Here is a 26,558-nt window from a genome sequence, read left to right as displayed (position 1 = left end):
ATTGCACTATAGGGAGAAAGGATTAACAATTAGCCTATGAACAGTCAAAACTAATACATGGCTAATGTTTCACTTTCAAAATGAAATGTGTTATTTTACCCTACGACAAGAAAAGTTGTTTAACGGGAGTTAGCTGATAAAATGCATTCACTCTTTAATGTTATGAATTTATAGTCACTGGGGTCAAAGACCCATGGGCAAAGCTTAGTTATTTAATGCTAGTGCCATCCTTGTGACACATTAACATTGATTAGTATAATGACATTCAATACCTGCTCTAGCATAAGGTATCTAGCAGCTGTTTTCCTTAAGGTTGTATGCACAAATGATATGTCATGATGATAATAATGATGCAATAAAACACGCTCTCATTTTGTGTCCTATTTAAGGAAGCTTAAGTCTGTTTATCTTTATAATCATCAGGTATGAGCTAAAATGGTTGGCTACTAGCTTTCATCTAAAACGTGTAGCTCCAGGGTAGATTTATAGTCCTGATAGATAGAAGGTTCCCAAGATGCCCTCACCACATGGTGAAGACCTTACTTAGTAATTTTGACCCTTCGAGAACATAAGCTCTACAGGGACCGAATTTACTAAGTAAGTAACAGCTTAGGTGAGGTATTCATGGTAACCTCTGAGAGTTCAAAAACTCCACAGGGAAACCACTACTAACTTCTACTAACCTATAGTACTCACAGACCCGGGTATAGGGCCCAAAATATGTGTGTGTCAAATTGTGTAAGTACACAGTGTGTGACAAGAGCATGCAAGCATGTTATCTTATTCCCATATGCTGCCCAACCTTCAACTATTAATCAGGTCAAACACAGAGATAGATATATGTATAAATAAAAGTCTTCTATCCTAGGATTTGTTCCGCATGTTATCTATCTTAAGACATGTTATAAGAATTAAAAGAGAGAGAGAAAAAAAAGAAAAGAGGGGGAAAAGCCCACACAAATTAAAAAGGATAATAATAATAAAAGAAAAACCATATTATATTTTGAACACAACAAACTTATGTAGGCTTGACTTTCTAACCTTTCCCCAATGGAGTCACCAACTGTCACACCTGGAAAAATGCGACGCGAACGACTCGCGAGCGAAGGTCCCGGCCTTCGCGGTGGGAACTAGATCGAACGAGGAGTCGCCACCAAGATTTTAAAGGAAATCTCGGGAAACTGATTAATGGAAGATAAGGGTGGTCTGCGAAATTAGAGAATAGGTTTGGGAGTCAGTTGAGTGTGGGGAAGGTGTTAGGCACCCCACAACACCCGTTTATCAGAACGGTTACCTGAAGTTCATTGTGCTTTTTTTTTAATGTGGTTTTATAATTATTTTAATTATCCCTTTTGTATTCATGTGTTTGATAAAAATCATAAGAATTAGGTGAGAAATATTTATTTATTTACAAGGGAGGACGGACTTGACTCAGGATCTGACTCTGAGGCCTACGTACCCTGTGATGGGGATCAAAGTCCACGTAGTTCGGGCTTAAAAGTTTGTTAGCGAAAATATTTTTTTTGAAGAGAAATTAATTAGAAATAATTCACCATTTTGCAAATAAAACAATTTCTGAAATTTTGATATGTGTGTTTTGAATTGCAAAAGGTAATTTAATTTTAATTATTTTCTCCATTTTTAAATTTTTGGAATAAAGAAAGAAAAGAGTTTAAAATTATTTTTTTATTTTTTATGATTAAGAATTTTAATCGTAGTACCTGCAGAACCTTATTGACTCACACGGTAGCACGATTATCTTAAGGTCTATAGAGTTTTAAAAATCTCACATGATCAAAATATTTAATTAAAAAATATGATTATAATTTAAATTTTTTAATTTAATTAATTAATAAAACATTTATTATCTTATTTACAAAATTCATTTATTTATTTACCATATAAATTGTGAATCATGATATCTATGAGGATTTATTATCCTACATGATAATGTAATTAATTTAAGTCTCTATGAAGATTCTTGAAATCTCACATGAGACTTAAACATTTATTATAAAGAGAGAATTAATTTTAATAATGGGCCTTTGAAACCCATATAAATACATACATGATTGATCCTTATACTTGTGAAATCTTATTGATTTACACAGTATGAAATCATTCTAAATGCCTACAGAGATTCTTAAAATCTCACATGACAAATAGATAACTAAAATATTTGTATTTACAGTCAGTGTATAATATTATGGTTGGCTAAACAATTCAAATAATAAAGGCAACGGAAAGAATAGAAAAATAAACTATTTTGACAATTCACTATTTTTTTGACTTGAGGATGTATTCTTCAAGGTTTTCCAAATTGGCTTAATGCTCAAATATGGCTTTTGAAAGAAAATAATGAGAGTTGTGGTTATAGCATCTGACAATTAGAATAAACATGATTCACATATCATCACCATCATTAATCACCCAATTTATTTTCTGTGACAATCAAAATCAAGTTTGTGTCTTAAAATTATTTGTGGATAAACAATAGTCTCATATTAGACACATGTATATTCTTAATTTTCCCAAAATAATATGGTCATTTGAATGAATGAAGCAAGTATGCAAAATTTTTGAAAGAACTATAAAATTTTAAACAAGAAAGAGCTAAAAAAGATGACTATAAACAATGGAATAAGATTATACCTGACATTGCACATGATCCCACTCTTCTTGTACTCAAGATATAGATATTATAAAAAAAATTGATTGATGCATGTTTTTGTACCTTAATCAGATTCTTCAAGAGCTCATCGGATGACAAGTCGTTGTTCTTCTTTGGTGAGAGCTCCTTTCTTGATGCCAGGCTTGAGGCAGTTCTTCCACTGTTTGACATAAGCACAAAATAATGTGTCCTTCTCAGCTCTCCAACGTTGCCTCTCCTTCTTTTTAGGTGTGAATCCTACTGCTCATTTTCTCTAAAAACTTGGCAATAACTCGGCTCATCTCTGATGCATCTCCTGCTCTGTTTTTCTTTCCATTTTCTCGTCCAGTTTCTCTCTTCTCTTCCTCAGTCTCTCTCTTCTCATGTGTTGCTTCCTCTCTTTCCTCGTGTTCTTTCCTTCCTCTTACCTTCTCCTTGCCTGCTTCGCATATTCTTTCTTTCCACTCATAGTCTGTCTCTTTTTTCAGTTTTTGGATCAGTGCTCTGTTTTCTTTTTGTTTTTCCGTCCAGCTGTGTTGTGCTCCTCTCAATTTCTTCTCTTTCTTTTCTTCCGCGCCTCTCCTCTCCTGTTTTCCTCGTCTGTTCTTGGTCTCTCCAACCCATCTACACGATAATCACGATCACGAGAACTTCTTTCACGTCTATCATAGTCTGATTGTGACCGAGAGAGAGATGGGAGATGTGCGCCTGCATGCTCTGTTTCTGCATTCTCTATCAGTGTGCTCTTTTTCTTCCATTTTTCTCTCCTCCTTCCAGCAAAAATCTAGTCTCTCCCTCGTTCAGTTTTCTTTTCTCTTCTTCCTCCAGTGTCCTGCGTCTGTCGTAACGTCCCTCCTCTTTCCTTTTCCTCCTTTCTCGGACTCTTCCTTGGTCTCGCCTCTCTCTCACATTTATGGCTCTCTCTTTTTCGTCTCTCCTCCCTCTTCTCTCTCACTGAAATGTTCCTGTTTCTCCTTCTCTCCATGCTCTGTTTTTCTTTCATTTTCTGTCTTTGTCCCTTTCTTCTTCGTTCTCCCTCGGGCTCTCTCCTCTGTCTCTGTTTTTTGTTTTCAGTTTCTCCTCCCCCTGCTCTATTTTCTTGCTCTCTTTTTTTGCTCTCTCATTCCTCCATTTTCTATCATTTTTCGTGCTCTTTTCTTCTCCCTTTATTGCTCTACATTATTCATTTTCGTGTGGCTATGTGTTTTGCCTTTTTTACGTTTTTCTGTGCTCGTTTCAGCTGGCGTGTGGGTGCTGCGTTTGTGCTATGTTTCATCTCACTTTTTCCTTGCTATAACATTTGCTTTCTCTGCTATTTTTTCTACTCTGCATGCTGCATTTTTTGGTTCTGTTTCCTTTTTTCTGCTAGCCAAAAAAGTGTACGTATGTTGGTTGCTTGCTGCTCCTTCTGCACTTTTTTTTTGCTGTGCATGCATGTGTCTGGCTCAAAGTGTTTTCGTGTCTGTGTTTTAGTTTTTTTCTGGTCTGCATCTGGGCTTTTCTGCTTTGTGAAGCTTCTCATGCTCCGTACGTGCATGTCCAGCATTTTTTCCATTCTTTTTAATGCTTCTTTTTTAATTAGATTAAAGGAAGGAAAGGAAAATTTAATTTTAATATATATATATATATATATTTAAATGGAGAACAAAAAGATTTAAGGAGAGAAATTTAAAGATATCTAAGTCTAAAAAAAATGATTTTCAATATCTTTGAATGGTTGGGATAATTTGAGAGAGATTTTTAAAAAAAAAATTAAGAAATATTTTTTTAAAAAATATAATCCTAAAAAAGGATTAAATTTTATTTTTATATTTTTTATATTTTTTGATTATTTATTATTAAATTAAAAAAATGCCCGGACAAAATACAGTGTTCACACTTGACCTACTTTTTCAAGCTTTTATTTTTGGGATAACATGTTCCCCACATTTGTCTATAAAGAATCATGGTGGTGGATCAAACCCTAACCTAATTTTATCATAAAAGCCTTATTTTGTCTCCCAGCCATTCAAGCCTAAGGCCCTATCATCCTTTTTTTTTTTTTTGCACACATCATCACAAGCTATGAGATGGAGTTTTCTTTGTGAGTCAAATCCTTTTTCTTTGTGAATCAAATCCTCCCTAAAGAATTTATGGCACTTTTTATCTATCTCATTGCAAGTATTGGCAAGTAACGATGTAGATTGAATAGAGAAGGAGGGAATAGTAGCAACCATAAAAGAGAGTACTATATGTCTAGAAGCTAAAGATAAAGAATGAGCTTTCTAAGAAGGTAGATGACTATCCATCTTATTTAGCACATGTTGATATGTAAATTTAGTGACACTCTTATAGTTCAAGGGAATACTTAAATATTTACTAAGATCTATAATAGAAGTGAAATTCAAGAAGTTACTAATTTCATCTGCCTGTGTATGCCCCACATTCTTAGAAAAGAAAATTCTAGATTTAGAGCTATTTACCTTCTCATCAGAAACATTGCAGAAGTCTTCAAGGTAGGCCTTGATCATGCTTGCTTGGTCCATACTAGCCTCAATAAATATTAACAAATCATTCGCAAAGAAAAGATGTGAAATACCAACCCCATTTATTTTTAACCTAAAAGGCAACCAATTTTCATTCTCCACTTCACCTTGAATCATGTGTCCTAATTTCTCAATAACTAAAACAAAAAGATGTGGAGAAATAAGGTCTCTTTGTCTTAGTCCTTTAGAAATAAGGTCTCTCCCCATCCCATAAAACTTGCATTACGGCAATAGAAAGGCATTTAGAAATCAATTCAACAAACCTTGTAGGAATATTAAGTTCATTAAGGAATTGAATCACAAAGCTCTATTTAACTCTATCATAAGCCTTCACCAGGTCAATCTTTAATGCCATGAAGCCACACTTACCATTACACTTGTAAAAGGAGTGAATTATTTCTTGAGCCACATTGATGTTATCAGTATTCTACCTCCTAGCAACAAAGCTACATTGATTTGGGCAACAATCTTATTAATAATTACTAAGTCAATGTATTTATTTTGTTTTCCTTGACTCCTTTAGTGCCTTCACGAGCAATCTTTAAAGCATCCCACATCTCTTTTATAGTTTCTAAATTACTCAAGATACTTGCAATAATTAATTTTGCCTTAGAGTTGAGCAGCACAAGTTTTTCTTCTTTTTCTATGAATTCACTCTTTTCTTTTCTTACTAGTTTTCTTTCTATAATTTTATATGGAATGTAAAGATGATTTTCAATATTCTCCTATAGATCAAGATCTAAGGCCTCAAAAAATAATCTCATCTTACTTTTCTAGAAGGTGTAGTTTTCACCATTAAATCTTGAAGGCCTATTAATCTTAGTACCCTTTAAGAGAAAACTATCACCAAAACTAGTCATAGGATCCTCTTAGACTGTTAAGTCTTTAATCAAGAGTCCAAGCTCTGATACCAACTGTTAAGATAGGGTGGCACCCAAGAGGGGGTGAATTGGGTGACACTTAAAAACTTTTGAAAACTTAAAAGAGTGAAGAATGTTAGTATGAAGGAAGAAGATGAGACACACAAGATTTATGCTGGTTCAGCCTAAAACTTATCCTATGTTCAGTCCTCAAGATCACACTTGAGATTTTCCAATAAGCTCACAAGCTTTAATGGGTGTTTGTCACCACAGTACAACTTTCAGGACTTGTCTTGAATCACTCAACAAACAATTTAGCAAGTTATTACAAACACTTAAAAAAATACCTTTTAAATATTTTTGAAGAATGAAATAAGACTTGCAGAAAACTCTCTTAATGAGTAGATAAAATTATAATTGAAAACTTATAAACTTATGATAGCTTTTCATAATTATTTTCAAAAATAATGAATGAAAGCAAAATGTAAAAGCACAATTTGAAAGCTTTTCAAATGCTTAAATAAAGATTATTTGCTCAATGATCATTAGTTCTCATTCTAACTAAAAATGAATCACATATATAGTTTTGGTAGTTTATAGATCATTGGAACAATGATTCTATTCATTAATGCAATTTCTTATGAGTGACTAGCAGAATCACATGTGAAATTGCACTTGCCTTATTCCAGATATGTATATGTGATAAATCACGCATGAACCCTATGAACTCCCATGCATAGTTTTTCATTTATGAATAAGCGTTTAGTTTTATATGCTAAAACTCGAGTGGAACCTCTTTATTGAGTGGAACCTCTTTACTCTCATGCATGGTTTTGCATATGTGAATATGTAATCATTTCTATGTGCTAAAACTTATGAGTGAACCTTCAGCTCTCACATATGGCTTTGCCAATGAGAAACCATCATCAGTTCTGTGTGATAAATCACGTGTGGAACCTCTTTTCTCTCACACATGAAATGGCTAGTAGAATGCCAAAGCCAATTCTTGCAAACAAAACTCTTATGGAACCAGAAGGTTATCACGTGTGAAATAACCTCATTCAGACTTAGTCTTTATAGGATGACAAATCACACGTGGATTACATATTCACTCATGTGTGAAATTGCAGGCAATAATGCATAAGCTAGTCTTGGTTCATTTTCATATATGAATAGCACATGACTCAAGCAAGATTTTGCATGATCAAGAGATATGGATTTGTGAATCAATGATCATACAAGTGAACAGATTGAACTTGACTTGAGATGACTTAAGACTCAATAAAACAAATTATGATTGTGCAACAAGTGATAAATCACACGTGGCTACTATCAAACTCACACGTGAAGTAGCACTTTGAGATAATGTAATGAAGTATGGTTACTAAAACTTGCTTGCATAACAATGACTCTCACGCATGATTTTGAACACAGAAGCAAAGCTTAAGGCATTATATAACACAAGTGATAAATCACTCATGAATGACTTTCTAACTCTTGCATGATTTAGCAGTTAGTATGCCTAACCTGCATATTGTTGTGAGCTGTACCTCACACTACAATCAGCTACTATAAATTTTAACATTAAAGAAAGACATTATTTGCAAGTATTAATATGTTTAAATGAGTTTTAATGCATATAAATGAGACATAAAATGTATTCATTTTAATGATTATGAAAAGTGATTAAGCTCTCAGTTTTTACATTGAATCTAAGAGAAAATAAAATAACTTATTCTAAGCTTCTTCATCTTCTCTTGATTCTTCATGCTTTGAGATTTTGTCTTCATTCATGATTCTTTATATCTATACACATAACAAACACCTCTTTTCTTGGTTTTATAATCATCAAAACACATGATCCAATAAAAGGGTTAATGGCAAAACAGTCATATTTTTAGTGTGATATGTAGATAACATCCTATGCATTGGGAATGAAATTCCTACCTTGCAAATTGTCAAGTCTTGGTTAGGAAAAATTTTCTCTATGAAGGACATAGGCGAAGCCACTTATATCCTTAAGATTAAGATCTATAGAGATAGATCTAAAAGGCTTATAGGCCTAAGTTAGAGGATATACATAGACAAGATACTGCATAGGTTTAGTGTGTAGGATTCAAAGAGGGGTTTCATTTCAATAAAGACCAGTGTCCTAGTACACGAAATTAGTGAGATCACATGAGTAAAGTTCTATATGCCTCGATAATTGGATCTATCATGTATGCCATATTGCGCACTCCACTGGATGTTTCATTTGCCTTAAGTATGACCAACAGATACTAAGTAGATCTAGGAGACAATTATTGGATTTCTGTCAAGAATATCTTAAAGTACATAAGAAGGACTAAGAATTTATTCTTGGTATACAGCAAATTGGATGACGAGCTAGTTGTAACATATTACACAAATGCAAGCTTCCAAATTGATCAGGATGAACTTAAATTACAATTAGGATATGTGTTCATCTTAAATGGTAGGACAGTGAGTTGGAAGAGCTCTAAGTAAAGTATAACAGTTGATTCTGCAAAAGAGGCTTATTATAAAACAACATAGGAAGCAGTTAAGGAAGCTATTTAGATCAAGAAGTTTATTGCTAAACTAGCAGTAGTGCCTAGCATCTTAGATCTAATAAACTTGTTCTATGATAATAGCATGCAATAGAACAGAGCAAGGAGCTAAGGTCACACCAAAAGACCAAGCATATACTCAAGTGTTTTCACCTTATCAGGGAGATCAATGATAGAAGTGATATAAAAATATGCAAATAGCAAGCGAAGACATTGTTGCTAATCCTCTTACAAAGCCTCTTGCACAGGAAAAGCATGAGCGTCATGTTAGGACAATGGGAATTAGACACATTAATGATTATACCTAGTACAAGTGGGAGGATGTTGGAAATTGTGCCATAGGACTAATCACTGTACTATAAACATTATTATTTATAGAATTTATCTTTTGTTATGATACTAATTGCATGTTCACTATGATAATTATATCCTTGGATAAACTATATTGATTGTCCTAAATGTCTTTAATCAATCATCTATAAGGGATCATAAATGAAACAAGACTAGTATAATTTTGATTAATTATAGACATTTGAAAGGGTTCTAGGTGCTGGACTGACCCGCTATGAGAAAGATATATCATACAAGTCATAAGCTTATCTCATATGTAACCATATTACTATGCCTTTTAACTTGAGATTATCATGGATTCCTACATGATAGCTACTAAACTTTAACTTAGTCAAAAGTCACCTTTGATCGGGTGATAATAAATATTGTGATTGAGTTTAGTGATATTCATGCAAAGTAATATGAGTAGTCAAAATAAAATTTGTCCCTCATGTTAATTGAAAGATATTACTAGGCCCTTCAATGAGTAAGACTGAGAAACTATTTGGCCATACTATAATAAAAAGGGTTTTTCAATTATTATAATCAGTCTACTTAGAGATGGAGAAAGTAATGGTTAGGTAAAGGGGAATGACAATTTCGTGTCCTATACTTGATCGAAATATCACGTGACAAAAAGGATGTGATACGATTACATGATAGGTTATGTCAAATCATCAATCCCCATATGAATTGGGTAGCTGTAATGTCTTGCTAGAGGTCACTTGTAACTTGTGGACTAGTAGCATAATTAGCTTGTTGCCAACTTCATGTGGGCCTATAGGGTCGCACACAAGAATAACCCAACTTGAGCTATAATGTCCAAGTTTATTAAATCTAAAATGTGTCTAGATTCAATGAATGTAATGCTTTTCTAGGATAAACAAATTATATATATATATATATATTTCAATATTTATTTGATTTATATATTTTTATGAAACATAAAATTCAAAATATAATTATATACATATATATTTTTTTGAAATATATATTCATGTTTATATATATATTTGCATGTATATATATATGATATATGAAATTAAATATATATATATATATAACATAATATACATATATTTTCAAAATATATGTATATATATACATGTGGATATATATAATATGATTTGTATATGTATTATGTTATATTATATTATATTATGTTATGTTATTTTATGTTACTTTCAAATTTAATTTTATGTGATACATTAAATTTAAATAACTAACATGATATAAGAGAATATCATATTAGTTATATAATTTAAATTTATGATATAAATTTAAATTAGCTATAATATCATAGATTAAATTTATGAAATAAATTTAATTTAATTTTTGTGCGCTCTTCAAGTAGAAGGTAAAAACTCTAGTCTATATATTATATATAAATAAGGACATGCTTCATATATGTATAAGAGTCAAAAAATTGCTGATGGTAAAACACAGTAAGAGCCATGAAAACACTCAAAAGAAAAGTGTCATTTGAGCACTAGCATGCCATTTAAGTTGAAAGCTGTCCATGAAAACACTCAAAACATTTGTTACCCACTTTTATTTGTCAATTAGGACCCTTTTATTAATGATTTATCATCTTCAAGTGCACACATTGCATTAGATTTGAAATTTTGCCTCAGTTTCTAGGTTTAGTACCCTAGGGACATTTTGGTCCAGGAAATAAACTTTTGAGAAAATGTACAAGAAAAATTGATAAGTGAATTTTATGTCTAGTTGATGACTCATGAAATTTGATTTTTAAAATTTATTTTAACTTGGGAGTAATTAAATAAAAAAGTTAACAATTTCTTAAGTGCCTTAGTTTGACCTAGTTTTTGGGTTATCTTTGTGTGAAAATTTTTATATAATTTTGTACAACCTAGAACTTAGTTATTTTAATAAATTCTCCCTTATAGTTATGAATTTAATTCTGGACATTAATTGAATTTTATTATGTGACATGATATTTAATTGAATTATGTGATTTATGTGACATAGGTGGCATATGACTTATGCATCAATTAGGCAATTGAGGCCAACACTTCTTAATGTCAATCATTGAGAATTTTCACGTAATTTATGATATTTTTGGGAGACTAAATCAGCTTGAAATGTGGATGACACATGAAAAATTAGGCACACATTAGAATCATCTACAAATCAATAAGAAGGTGTCACCTTGCAAGTGTGACAAGGCTTCCATTTTCTTTTTATTTTCTTTTGACATTTTTTAATTGAATATTCAGCTGAAGGGAAATGCTAGATGCATGTCCATTCAGCCTCAAAATCAGATTCATTCACCCATTCAGTCATCTTCCATATTTTCTCTCTCTTGTTCAAAGTGTTCTTCAATTTCTCTCTTTTGTTCTTCATTTTCTAGCAACCTAACCTTCATTTTCAGCTATAAAACCTCCACAAAACTCACACCATTCTTCTTCTCTCCTCAATTTCATCCTAACTCTTCCATTTTCTCAAGAATTAAAGCTCATTTCCATCATTCAAGAGCATTGGAATTTAGCCTTCATAAGCAATCACTAGGGTTCTTGAATATGATGAAAATTGGCTAATTTCTTTGGTGGAATCCTAGAGAGATGAAGATGGAGGATGAGTCTTGAGCTTCAAATTGGCTAAATTCTTTTATTTCCTATCCTCTTCTCTTTTTACTGGATGGTTATATTCCTTAATCCAGGGTTTAATCATCTTAGTTTGTAAATAATTTGAATTTGATGTTGATGTAAAGAAAGAAGATTGTTTCATTTAATTTCTTCCATAAACAGCCATGATTGAATTTTTCCACTCTTTGTTTGGCACATAATCTTGTGTTTTAAAATTAGTGAATTACTTGTGTTAATATTGCATAATCTTATGGTGTTAATACTTGTGTTGTTGAGTAGCTTGACATAATCTTGTGGTTACTCAATTTATATGTTTGACCATGGCTATTAAGGGAGGATTTTGAGTGAATGACTTGGCTAATTTCTTCATCAATTAGTTAATTAAATTAGGGACGTTAATTAAAGACCTAGGGAGGTTAGCTAGTTAAGTTAATTGGCTTAGGATAATTTTCTTAAATTACCACAGCTTTAGTCAAGAGGAAAGAGAAGCTAAACTTAGCCTAATAAAATCAGTCCAAAATCAACTAATCTCTAGGGTTCCACTCTTGTGAGAAGGGAAGTTTATTTTACTTACTTTCACTAATATTTTAATTACTTGCACATTAGGTAATTCGTTTAGATAATTAGCTAGGTAACTAAAATTCCTATAAACTTTGGTTGATTTATTTCACTAGATAACTTTAAATTAGATTTAAAACCCTTCCTTGGGAGATGACCTAAGGTTGGCCCTATATTGCATTAGGGTTATCTTTCATTTAATTTTGAGAATAAGCGACTAATTCCTATCAGTTGTCAGCTCTTGAGATCTAATTTCTTAAAGACAAGACATGAATAGCTCACACATTAAAAGGTGCTTATTTTATACACTTTGACTTAAATGAGTTTGTTCAGTCTATATCAAGATAGGGATTTTAAAGTTTTAATCGTCTTTTGTGCCTCCTTATCTAACATGTGCATAATATCTTCCTTATAGTTTAGGCATGTTTACTTCTAACGCACAACCAAATAAAGGTTTTGTTTTACTGGGGCACTTGCACTTTCCACACTTTCCTCCATAAGCTTTTACCTAAATTGCCACTATTAGGATTGAGACTTTTATAAGCAAATTTTATATTAAACTCTCCATCATTTGACCACCTCCATCTTGGATTATCATCTTTGTGATTGCTTTTAATAAAATAGATTTCTTTAAGCATACCCTTAAGTAAGTACTCATCAAATTTATCTCTAACCCATCATCCACAAGATGATAAGTAGTTTTCTACTAACTCATAACATATCTCCTCTAATACCTATTTAATAGTATAAGTCAACAAATTGTCATGGTAAGGTAACCAGCAATCCTTCCAAAATTTAATTTTATTTCCTTTACCAATCTGCCAAGCAAGATTGTTCATAATGTTTGTCCAAGCTTCAAGAATACCTTTCCAAGCACTTGATGTCGCACCCGAAAAAAATGCGACATGGACGGCGCGCGAGTGGAGGTCCCGGCCTTCGCAGCGTGAACCGGATTGAACGAGGAGTCGCCACCAAGATTTTGAGGAAAATCTTGGGAAACCGATTAATGGAAGATAAGGGTGGTCTGCGAAATCAGAAAATAGGTTCGGGAGTCGGTTGAGTGTGGGGAAGGTGTTAGGCACCCCATAACACCTGTTCATCAGAACGGTTACCTGAAGTTCGTTGTGCTTTTTTTTAATATGATTTTATAATTATTTTAATTATACCTTTTGTATTCATGTGTTTGATAAAAATGATAAGAATTAGGTGAGAAATATTTATTTATTTATGAGGGAGGATGGACTTGACTCAGGATCTGACTCTGAGGCCTACGTACCCTGTGATGGGATCAAAGTCCACGTAGTTCGGGCTTAAAAGTTTATTAGCGAAAATAGTTTTTTTGAAGAGAAATTAATTAGAAATAATTCACCATTTTGCAAATAAAACAATTTCTAAAATTTTGATATGTGTGTTTTGAATTGCAAAAGGTAATTTAATTTTAATTATTTTCTCCATTTTTAAATTTTTGGAATAAAGAAAGAAAAGAGTTTAAATTATTTTTTTTATTTTTTATGATTGAGAATTTTAATCGTAGTACCTGCAGAACCTTATTGACTCACACGGTAGCACGATTATCTTAAGGTCTATAGAGTTTTAAAAATCTCACATGATCAAAATATTTAATTAAAAAATGTGATTATAATTTAAATTTATTAATTTAATTAATTAATAAAACATTTATTATCTTATTTACAAAATTCATTTATTTATTTACCATATAAATTTTGAATCATGATATCTACGAGGATTTATTATCCTACACAATAATGTGATTAATTTAAGTCTCTATGAAGATTCTTGAAATCTCACATGAGACTTAAACATTTATTATAAAGAGAGAATTAATTTTAATAATGGGCCTTTGAAACCCATATAAATACATAGAAGATTGATCCTTATACTTGCAAAATCTTATTGATTTACACAATATGAAATCATTCTAAATGCCTACGGAGATTCTTAAAATCTCACATGACAAATAGATAACTAAAATATTTGTATTTACAGTCAGTGTATAATATTATGGTTGGCTAAACAATTCAAACAATAAAGGCAACGGAAAGAATAGAAAAATAAACTATTTTGACAATTCACTATTCTTTTGACTTGAGGATGTATTCTTCAAGATTTTCCAAATTGGCTTAATGCTCGAATATGGCTTTTGAAAGAAAATAATGAGAGTCGTGGTTATAGCATCTGACAATTAGAATAAACATGATTCACATATCATCACCATCATTAATCACCCAATTTATTTTCTGTGACAATCAAAATCAAGTTTGTGTCTTAAAATTATTTGTGGATAAACAATAGTCTCATATTAGACACATGCATATTCTTAATTTTCCCAAAATAATACGGTCATTTGAATGAATGAAGCAAGTATGCAAAATTTTTGAAAGAACTATAAAATTTTAAACAAGAAAGAGCTAAAAAAGATGACTATAAACAATGGAATAAGATTATACCTGACATTGCACATGATCCCACTCTTCTTGTACTCAAGATATAGATATTATAAAAAAAATTGATTGATGCATGTTTTTGTACCTTAATCAGATTCTTCAAGAGCTCATCGGATGACAAGTCGTTGTTCTTCTTTGGTGAGAGCTCCTTTCTTGATGCCAGGCTTGAGGCAGTTCTTCCACTGTTTGACATAAGCACAAAATAATGTGTCCTTCTCAGCTCTCCAACGTTGCCTCTCCTTCTTTTTAGGTGTGAATCCTACTGCTCATTTTCTCTAAAAACTTGGCAATAACTCGGCTCATCTCTGATGCATCTCCTGCTCTGTTTTTCTTTCCATTTTCTCGTCCAGTTTCTCTCTTCTCTTCCTCAGTCTCTCTCTTCTCATGTGTTGCTTCCTCTCTTTCCTCGTGTTCTTTCCTTCCTCTTACCTTCTCCTTGCCTGCTTCGCATATTCTTTCTTTCCACTCATAGTCTGTCTCTTTTTTCAGTTTTTGGATCAGTGCTCTGTTTTCTTTTTGTTTTTCCGTCCAGCTGTGTTGTGCTCCTCTCAATTTCTTCTCTTTCTTTTCTTCCGCGCCTCTCCTCTCCTGTTTTCCTCGTCTGTTCTTGGTCTCTCCAACCCATCTACACGATAATCACGATCACGAGAACTTCTTTCACGTCTATCATAGTCTGATTGTGACCGAGAGAGAGATGGGAGATGTGCGCCTGCATGCTCTGTTTCTGCATTCTCTATCAGTGTGCTCTTTTTCTTCCATTTTTCTCTCCTCCTTCCAGCAAAAATCTAGTCTCTCCCTCGTTCAGTTTTCTTTTCTCTTCTTCCTCCAGTGTCCTGCGTCTGTCGTAACGTCCCTCCTCTTTCCTTTTCCTCCTTTCTCGGACTCTTCCTTGGTCTCGCCTCTCTCTCACATTTATGGCTCTCTCTTTTTCGTCTCTCCTCCCTCTTCTCTCTCACTGAAATGTTCCTGTTTCTCCTTCTCTCCATGCTCTGTTTTTCTTTCATTTTCTGTCTTTGTCCCTTTCTTCTTCGTTCTCCCTCGGGCTCTCTCCTCTGTCTCTGTTTTTTGTTTTCAGTTTCTCCTCCCCCTGCTCTATTTTCTTGCTCTCTTTTTTTGCTCTCTCATTCCTCCATTTTCTATCATTTTTCGTGCTCTTTTCTTCTCCCTTTATTGCTCTACATTATTCATTTTCGTGTGGCTATGTGTTTTGCCTTTTTTACGTTTTTCTGTGCTCGTTTCAGCTGGCGTGTGGGTGCTGCGTTTGTGCTATGTTTCATCTCACTTTTTCCTTGCTATAACATTTGCTTTCTCTGCTATTTTTTCTACTCTGCATGCTGCATTTTTTGGTTCTGTTTCCTTTTTTCTGCTAGCCAAAAAAGTGTACGTATGTTGGTTGCTTGCTGCTCCTTCTGCACTTTTTTTTTGCTGTGCATGCATGTGTCTGGCTCAAAGTGTTTTCGTGTCTGTGTTTTAGTTTTTTTCTGGTCTGCATCTGGGCTTTTCTGCTTTGTGAAGCTTCTCATGCTCCGTACGTGCATGTCCAGCATTTTTTCCATTCTTTTTAATGCTTCTTTTTTAATTAGATTAAAGGAAGGAAAGGAAAATTTAATTTTAATATATATATATATATATATTTAAATGGAGAACAAAAAGATTTAAGGAGAGAAATTTAAAGATATCTAAGTCTAAAAAAAATGATTTTCAATATCTTTGAATGGTTGGGATAATTTGAGAGAGATTTTTAAAAAAAAAATTAAGAAATATTTTTTTAAAAAATATAATCCTAAAAAAGGATTAAATTTTATTTTTATATTTTTTATATTTTTTGATTATTTATTATTAAATTAAAAAAATGCCCGGACAAAATACAGTGTTCACACTTGACCTACTTTTTCAAGCTTTTATTTTTGGGATAACATGTTCCCCACATTTGTCTATAAAGAATCATGGTGGTGGATCAAACCCTAACCTAATTTTATCATAAAAGCCTTATTTTGTCTCCCAGCCATTCAAGCCTAAGGCCCTATCATCCTTTTTTTTTTTTTTGCACACATCATCACAAGCTATGAGATGGAGTTTTCTTTGTGAGTCAAATCCTTTTTCTTTGTGAATCAAATCCTCCCTAAAGAATTTATGGCACTTTTTATCTATCTCATTGCAAGTATTGGCAAGTAACGATGTAGATTGAATAGAGAAGGAGGGAATAGTAGCAACCATAAAAGAGAGTACTATATGTCTAGAAGCTAAAGATAAAGAATGAGCTTTCTAAGAAGGTAGATGACTATCCATCTTATTTAGCACATGTTGATATGTAAATTTAGTGACACTCTTATAGTTCAAGGGAATACTTAAATATTTACTAAGATCTATAATAGAAGTGAAATTCAAGAAGTTACTAATTTCATCTGCCTGTGTATGCCCCACATTCTTAGAAAAGAAAATTCTAGATTTAGAGCTATTTACCTTCTCATCAGAAACATTGCAGAAGTCTTCAAGGTAGGCCTTGATCATGCTTGCTTGGTCCATACTAGCCTCAATAAATATTAACAAATCATTCGCAAAGAAAAGATGTGAAATACCAACCCCATTTATTTTTAACCTAAAAGGCAACCAATTTTCATTCTCCACTTCACCTTGAATCATGTGTCCTAATTTCTCAATAACTAAAACAAAAAGATGTGGAGAAATAAGGTCTCTTTGTCTTAGTCCTTTAGAAATAAGGTCTCTCCCCATCCCATAAAACTTGCATTACGGCAATAGAAAGGCATTTAGAAATCAATTCAACAAACCTTGTAGGAATATTAAGTTCATTAAGGAATTGAATCACAAAGCTCTATTTAACTCTATCATAAGCCTTCACCAGGTCAATCTTTAATGCCATGAAGCCACACTTACCATTACACTTGTAAAAGGAGTGAATTATTTCTTGAGCCACATTGATGTTATCAGTATTCTACCTCCTAGCAACAAAGCTACATTGATTTGGGCAACAATCTTATTAATAATTACTTTCAACCCATTCATGAGAACTTTAGTTTTGACCTTATAAACAACATTACATAGGTCAATAGGCTGGAAATCTTTGTTGGTTTATATGTTTTGATGATTACAAAACTAAGAGAAGATGTATTTGTTATGTGTGCAGATATAAAGAAGTATGGATGAAGATAAAATCTCAAGAGCATGAAGAATCAAGAGAAGATGAAGATGTTTAAGATAAGTTATTTAAATTCCTTAGATTGAATGTGAAAACTTTGAGAGCTTAATTACTTTTCATAATCATTAAAATGAATGCATTATGTGTCTTATTTATATGCATTAAGACTCATCTAAATGTATTAAAATTTACAAATGATGTCTTTCTAGTGTGCTAAAAATCGTTATGGTTGAATTCAATATAGGCTGTAGAATTATGCATGATTATACTAATCACATATGAGAAACTACAAGTTGGGCACATTAACTGATGAATCACACAAGAGTCAAGAGGTGATTCACACATAATTTATCACTTTTGTTATGTGATTCCTTAAGCCTTGCTTCTGTATGCAAAATCACGTTAAGAGGCATTTTGATCAATGTAAGTTTTATCAATTGTGCTTTATTACATTATGTCAAAGTGTTATTTCACGCGTGATATCTAATTGTAGCCACGTGTGATTTGTCACTTGTTACACAATCACATATTGCTATGTTAAATCTTAAGTCATCTAAAGCCAAGTTCAATTTGTTCATTTGTATGATTTGTGATTCATAAATCTATATATCTTGATCATGCAAAATATTGCTTGAGTCATGTGCAGTTTCATAAATGAAAATGAACCCAAACTTGTTTGTGCATTATTGCTTGCTATTTCATGTGTGAGTGAACATGTGATCCATGTGTGATTTGTCCTCCTAAATAGAGTAAGTTTAAATATGGTTATTTGATAGGTGATAGCCTTTTGGTTCCACGTAAATTCTATCACTCAAATTTAAGCTTCACTTTTTGTAAGAAATTTCATGCGTGAGAGCATAATAGTTTCACGCGTGATTTGTCACACAAAACTGATGATGGTTTCTCATATGCAAAATTACACGTGAGAGTTGAAGGTTCACTTGCAAGTTTTGGCACATAGAACTGAATGCATATCATAGATGTAGAACGACACGTGAGAGCTCATGAAGTTTATGTGTGATTTATCACATATACATATTTAGAACAAGCTAAGTGCAATTTCACGTGTGATTCAATAGGTCACTCACAAGAAATTACACCAAGGAATTAAATCACTGTTCTAATGGTCTATCAACTACTAAAACTATATATGTGATTCATTTTGAGCCTGAACAAGAACTAATAATCTTTGAGAAAACTTATCTTTATTTGAGTATCTGAAAAGCTTTCAAATTATGCTTTAACATCTTATATTCATTCATTATTCTTGAAAATAATTGTGAAAAAGCTCTCATAAGCTCATAAGCTTTCAATTGTATTTTCATCTACTCTTCAAGAGAGTTTTTTGTGAAAGTTTATTTCATTCCTCAAAAATCTAAAAAAGATAATTTTTTTAATTGTTTGTAACAAGTTGTTAGATTATAGCAAGGTTTTTTTATTGATCCAAGACAAGTTAAGTCTTGTGAATTGTACTATGGTGACAAGAACCTATTGAAGCTTGTGAACTTAGTTGAAAATCTCAAGTGTGATCTTGAGGATTGAGCGTAGGCCAAGTTTGGGGGTTAAATCGGTATAAATCTTATGTGTCTCATCTTCTTCCTTTATACTAAAGTTTTTCACTCTTTTAAGTTTTCAAAAGTTTTTAATTGTCATGCAATTCATACCCCTCTTGGGTGCCAGCTTATCCTAACAATCCTTCATAGTCTTGGAATCTCAATTTTTAGAATTAACACAATATTGGTGTCATTTATATGATTCACTAACTCAAGTTTTTAGAAAATCTACTGTGTAGGAAGAAATATTGATCTGCCAACCACATCCCATTAGTGGTGAAATAATAGAGGATTTGAACCATTAAGCCCTAGGTGTAACATCTTAAAATTTTTAAGACCAGTATTTATTTTAAAATAAAATATTTATAATTAAATTAAAATTAAGAATAATTTGATAAAGGTTCAAAGTTCAAATTTTACTCAGCAAAAGTTTCATTTTATTTTATTTTTTACTATGAAAAAATTACCAAAGTTTATTCTAGCTTTTGTGTTATAATAAGAAATGTTGGCCCTTTCTTGTAATTTTTTCAAATTGCTAAAGTCAATTTTTTTAAAAGGAAATGCATGCAAAAACTAAATAGAAACAAAGGGAAAGGAAAAGAAACAAGAGAACAAAGAGAAAGAGAGCACGAGAGATGGTGGAGAAGAAAGGAAGGAAGAGAGGAAAGTTAGAGCTCAAATCTGGGAGGTTTTGCAGCTGTTGTGAGCTCGGTTACACAGTAAGTAAACTACTTGCTTCAATTCTTTTCCTTCCCTCTTGATTTTCTTCAATTTTTGGAAGAGGAAATTTCTGAATTTTGATCTCAAAGGCTTTATTCTTGTAAGCTTTGGTTTTTTTAGGTCCTTGAAAAATTATTTTGAGTTTTTATTTGGTGCTTTAATGTTTTAAGTAGGTAATTGGATGAAAAGGGGAGTTTTAAGGAAAAAGTCAAACCCCAAGAGGTTGGGTTTTGCTCCTCAATGGTTTAAGCCTATTGATTTGGTTATAATTGTGCTATTTAAATCTAATAAGATTTAAATTAAGCTTTGGTTTTCATTATAAGAGCTAATGGTGAAAGTTGGTAATGCTGAGTGAAGGTTTTTGGCTAATTAAAAATTGTATGGTTTGAAAATTCCCTAATGGTGCCTAATAAATGATTTTGGTGGTCAAGTGATAATTTGAGATTAGTTAGTTTAATACATTGACTATTAGAATGGATTATGACTCATTAACCCAAGTTGTGTGGTATGAGTTATAGTCTTCTTTTATGCTATTTTTCATAAAAAGTGATGTGGATCATTCATGTATTGTAGGAAATTGTTGGTGGAACTTATTAAGAAGTTAAGGAACAAGCCAAGTCTTATTTTGTATAAGGGGAACAGTTTAGGGTTGAGGTAACAAGGGAATTTATATTTCTTATTACTTTGTTTATCTATTTTTGAATAAATTTTACTAGTTATCATGCATTACATATTTTAAAAGATTAAATGTGCTTTATAAGGGCTTACAGGATACTACTTTGATAATAGTGAAAATATATTTTCTATTTGTTTAACAACAATGTTTTTATGAAAATGATATTGTTTGCATATATTGTAATCATAAAGAATGGAAGTTACACTTAAAGAAATGTAACTATGTTAGGTACCTTAGATAAGCTAAGGAACCGTTTAAGGGAAAATTAAAAATGTTATATTACATTAGAGTGTTAAAGTGGTCAATACTCAGGAAAGGTAGACAAGAGTAAAAGGCATAATCTCAGTAGGAATTTACCAATGAGGAGATGTGGACTTATGATATTCTATGGCATACTACCAGTACTCAATATTGCCTTACATATTGTGGGCTCAATGCACTAAAGTGGTTAGTGTATTAAGTGTTCAACACCTCTTAGTGGGAGAAGGAATCTGACATATAAAGTGTGAGGTTGAGTGCCTAGGCCAAGGTAGCCCTCACATAGAGAGTAAGTTGGGTTGGCTCTAGGAGGGAGTTAGCTTCGATTGCTCAAGATTCACGTTGAAGGGGTGTAGACGGTTTGATGGATTAGACCATGCCTTAGATTTGTACTTGTGGAGGTACAAGTGGGTATAAGGTTTACCTACGAGTTAAAGAGTACTAAGGCATATTTTGTTTCTTAAGAAAGGCCCATACCGGCCTATGTCATGCATTCATGTATTTTAAATGGCTAAATTATATACTATGTTGAATCTATTATTTGTTTATTTAATTATGTCTTACTTTATAATAATTAATATAGATTTCTCTACTACTAAGACTGTAATTGTCTCTCCTCTTTATTTAAAATATTTATAGGTTCAGGCAAAGGATCCAATGCTGAATGGGGAAAAGAGCTAAGCTAGGGGTTTTCCTATGATTTGTAAAGAATAGCATCCCCTTTTCTTTGGAGCAAGTATACTATAATATATTTAGGTTTAGGGTGTTAGTAGGTTGTGACTATACATATATGTGAATATGTGTGGATTGTGTGCTTGTGTATGAATTTTTGCCACTTGTAGAATTATGTTTAGGAAACTTGGTTATGTTGTGTGGTTTTGATGGATCCATTTGATAGATCAAGTTTTCACTACAAGAAAATGTTTATTTTGGTGTATATATATAAATATATGTGTGTATATATGAATATATGTGATTCTACATGGAATTGCAAAGTAGCTGCTTGTGAATTGTATGCTAAGGGCAAACATGCACCTTAAGGAGAGAGAGAGTAGGTGTGTGGGCCCTATGAGGATCTCTGAGCCAAGTGAAAATGTTTAGCATATGCATTTATATAAATACATGGTGTTTGGATTGATTTTTGACCACTCTTATATGATTTGTGCATTTGGAGGCTTAGGGTCCATTTTGAAAAATGGTACCTAGGTGGTCAAATTTTGATGTGTGGGGGTTTTTTATCATTTGAATGTTCTGTTGGGTACTCTTAGTCCTATTTGATATGTCTATAAGTGTTTTCACAAATTTATGACCCGTAGGATGAGATTTGAAATATTTTAAAAATTGTTTTTACCAAAATACTACACTTTTACATCTGGGTGTCTAAATCTCAATTCGACCATTAGATTTCTCTAAAATATAGGTTACAAGTAAAACTTTTTATAAGCTTCATGACAGCAACAACGTTGATGTTGGGACACACAAATTTTAATCTATCTATTGGATCTTTTTAAAATTTAGTATACTAGTAGTACTCTTTAAAATTGACAAGCAGGCTCTGAAATCATTTTGATCAGAGGTCGAACGTTAAAATGGTGTACTCTGAAAGTTGGTTCGGAGGTGCTGTCAACTGTCATGACAGCAAAAATATCCAAATTTGTAACATGTCTAAAATTTAATCTAACTACTAGATCTTTTTAGAATTCAGAACACTATTAACACACATTAAAGTTGATGTGTAAGCTTTGAAATCACTTCAATCGGAGGCCAAATGGTGAATTGACACCTCCTGAAAATTTTCCTGGGAAGACTGTTATGACAGTAATTAAATACCCCTATTTGCGTAGTTTGCTTCCGTGCGCTACACTGTAATTCTTCAAACTTTTCTAAAAAAAAATTAATTTAAATAGTTTTTTTTCTAAGTTAGTTTTAGGATTAACTCCTTAACCACACTTAGTTTGTTTGACTTGAGTGATTTTTTAATAACACTCAAGCCAAGTGTTACACTGGAGCTTTAAGAGGTCCCATAGAAAAGATAGAAATTTTTACTTCTTGGAGAATAACACCCTTACCTAGCCAATCAATATCTTCTCGTTCAACAAGCAAGAAACTCTTTTCAAAAATAACCTCATTAGAGTTTTGAAAATCTTCAAAGTAAAGGCTAGAGAAGTAATCTATCCCTAACCTTTTCAGTGTAGTTCTACCATAGATCCACTAACCATCTTCCCTTTTAGAGCTTCTATATTCTTCCTTCTCTTACAACAATTGGTCATGGTATGAAAATACTAGGGGTGTTCAATCTAGACTCATCTCAATTGGCCCGGTATCATCCCGATCATATCGGGACGGGTCTTGTCCTGGCCCGAAAATAATCGGGATGGGACTTTACGGGACGAGACATGGGATTATCATCGAGACATCCCATCCCGTCCCGAATGTTATATATATTATTTTTTATTTTAAATATATTAATTATATTAATATAATTTATACTTATATTAATTATATCAATTATAATTTTAATACTTACAATTCTTATTTAAAACTAAAGTATTTTTATATTGATAATTTTAATGGCATGGAGTAAACATGGTGATATCTTTTTTATAATATATTAATTATATTAATATAATTTATTCTTATATCTATCTATTTAATAACTTTTATTTATAACATATTTCTTGCTTATTTTTAGAAGAGTAATTAGCTTAGTACATCTTTACTAAAGTAGAAGAACAATTATTTGATATTGTGTTTGACTTGTCTGTTGTTGCTAATCTTATAGCATAAAGATCACTTGTATTTTTTATTATAATATATAGTTGTGATTAATATAATTCAATAATTGATTTTAAATTATTGTTATTTATGTACTTATGTTATTTTGATTTTAAACTTAATAAATTATATAATTTAAAATTTTGATGAACATTATTATTCAGATCTTTTTTCAATATTATTTCATTTATCGGGACGACGGGACGTCCCGATCTTGTCCCGATCCCGTCCCGACTCTTAATGGGACGAGACGACTTTCGGGATGGGACGGGACACGGGACCAAAATTCAGTCTCGATCTTTTTTTCGAGACAGGACACGGGACGGGGATGTCCTGGTCCCGTTCTGTTCCATGAACACCCCTAGAAAATACCTTGTATTTTTATCCCCTTGACTATACCAAGTACATCTCGATCACTGCAACCACATAATTTCTTCTTGAATCAAAATACATTCTAGATCACACCAAACAACATGACGCTCTTCTTCAAGATGTGTTGAGTTAGTATTAGCTTCCAGAAGACAATGAATGCTTCAAGTTTACATAATAAGCCAGCTTTTTTCTTATTTATATCCCTAAAAATGTTAATATTCCAATCAAAGGCATTAGAAGCAAATCTAGACATGTTTTCTTCCCAACCTAAACTATAACTCCAAGAGCCTTTAACTAAATCATCAAAGTCATCCTGCCTTACCCAAGGTGCAAAGAACTGAAAATTTTTTTCCCTCTTGTCTTTACTAGTGCCATTCCACATCTTTAAAAAAAATAGGGTAGTGATCTAACTTCATCTTAAGCAGATGAATTATAGAAGCTTCTAAAACTTTTTCAAACCAAAAAGCATTAACACAAACCCAATCAATTTTACTTCGAGACTGACCATTACCCTAAATGAATTTAGGCCCTTGATAACCCAAGTTAGTCAACTCAACTTCCTCAAACCAGTTCTTAAACCATTTGTCTATTATAAAAGGCATCAAAACCATAGAGAATTGTTCATCTACACCCAAAGTAGAATTGAAGTCATCACCAACACACCATCTTCAAACTCCATTAGCTTCTATTTGATGTAATGTTTGCCACAAGTAGTGACATCTTGCATGATTAAGATGTCCATAAACTATTGAAAAGTCCTACTTCGTATAACTACCTATGTTAAAACTACCATGGAGGACTTGTTTGTGTTTTATTTTGACTTGAAAATCCACTTCCTCCACCAAAAGCACCAAATACCACCACTATGGCCATTTGCTTTAACACAATCAAAATTCAAGAGTCCTATCTTATGAGCCACATATTAAGCTTTTGAACTATCATGTCTTGTTTCTAAAAGAGCTAGAAAATGAAATTTATATATACTGCATAAATCCAAGATCAAATTTGATAAGCCATGCCCACCTATACCCCAAACATTCTAGATGACAATATTATATTTGTTTGTACTATCCATAAAAAATTGTTCCTTATCAAGAAAAAGAACAGCCAAGTCAAAATTGCATGTCATACTCTCCACTAGCATCAGAATCAGCCATGTCATCCTTATTATCATCTGTAGATAAAGGATTAGAATGGATGTTAAATGGAATTGCACCTAGGTCAATAGGATTCACATCAACCTTCATTGAGTCTCCATCAGATTCATTAAATTCATCACTCATAAGCTTCTTAGATTCATAGCCCATATCCTCCTTCATGCCCTTCTGGTCTATTTTTGCACCTATTGGTTCAAGTTTCTCTTCTGAATATCCAAGCCCAACTTCTCTTTAGCCCATGCTAAAACTTCCATTCCAACTGTTTTCTTATTTGAGCATGGCCTATTCTCATTTTTTCTTTTGCTTGGTCCACTTTTTGATTCACTACTACAAAAAAGGGAATAAATGATAGTTATTTTAGTTCATAAATGCAGCTATTATGCTTCATTTATTCAGCTGACATTTAAAGACCACCAATAAATAACAATTATAAAATTGTCATTTAAAATAAAATCTTTACAGAAGGAGAAGCAAAATGAGAATATAAATGACGGGTAACTTATTTACCCATCATTTAATGCATGGCAATAATTCAGACCAAACTTTAAATGACAAGTAAATAAGATACCCGTTATTTAAAATCAATATAAATGTAAATGACAGGTATCTTTGTTACCCGTCATTTATTTTAATATAAATGACAGTTATTTATATAGTCCTCATTTTTTATGTGTTTTGTTTATACGTGAGCTGTTTTTATACCAGCCCCCTTGCAAAAAGAAATCAAAATAGCAGCAGCCAACCATTCCAAAATTGAATATCAACGAAATTTATTGTATTCAATTTTAAAATTAATCAATAAACAAATGTAATTATATAAAGTAATCTATTTCCAAAAATAAACTACCTATTAAAAAAATCTTCCTAGCTACTTCTTCAAGGTAGTTCTATTGATCTTCTTTGTATGAGGTCCACACTTAGAAAATGTATTGACACCATTCTTCAATTACCTCATTTATTTCTGCATCCCCGAATTCTTCAACATAAGAATCATCATAGTACTATAATATATAAATGATTCACCATATATTAATATAATTTTAATACATTAAATATTTTTGTAATTTAAAAGTTAATATTTTTGACATACTATCTCGGGAATTATGCTCTTGTTATGGATAATGATGTCCTTCATGAACCTCATGTTGCAATTGCCATAATTCAAGCTATTTTTTTTTGTCTTGGACACTAAAAATTAAAGAATCAATGAATATGTATTAATGCATTAAACTTCAATTTAATAAATGATTCCAATTACCTTAATTATATTCCAAGTATAGGCCACATCAAAATTTGTAAAGGACCTTGGAATTGATTGTCTTGTGT

General features: G+C 32.3%; 1 protein-coding gene across 1 annotated transcript; it reads right to left on the bottom strand.

Moving 5' to 3' along the window:
* Nucleotides 1-14,671: 14,671 nt before the first annotated feature.
* On the bottom strand, nt 14,672-25,394 carry LOC129302697 (uncharacterized). Its single transcript, XM_054941595.1, has 3 exons — nt 25,207-25,394; nt 14,994-15,189; nt 14,672-14,746 (listed from the first exon to the last, which is right to left on the bottom strand). The coding sequence occupies exons 1-3, from the start codon at nt 25,392-25,394 to the stop codon at nt 14,672-14,674; spliced, it is 459 nt and encodes a 152-aa protein (XP_054797570.1).
* Nucleotides 25,395-26,558: the final 1,164 nt, after the last annotated feature.

The sequence above is a fragment of the Prosopis cineraria genome, unplaced genomic scaffold, assembly GCF_029017545.1.
Source record: "Prosopis cineraria cultivar Desert tree isolate PC_DT_omini unplaced genomic scaffold, ASM2901754v1 PC2, whole genome shotgun sequence".
NCBI lineage: Eukaryota > Viridiplantae > Streptophyta > Magnoliopsida > Fabales > Fabaceae > Prosopis > Prosopis cineraria.
The sequence above is the reverse complement of the archived record's forward strand: the minus strand, read 5'-3'. Positions and strand labels throughout refer to the sequence as shown.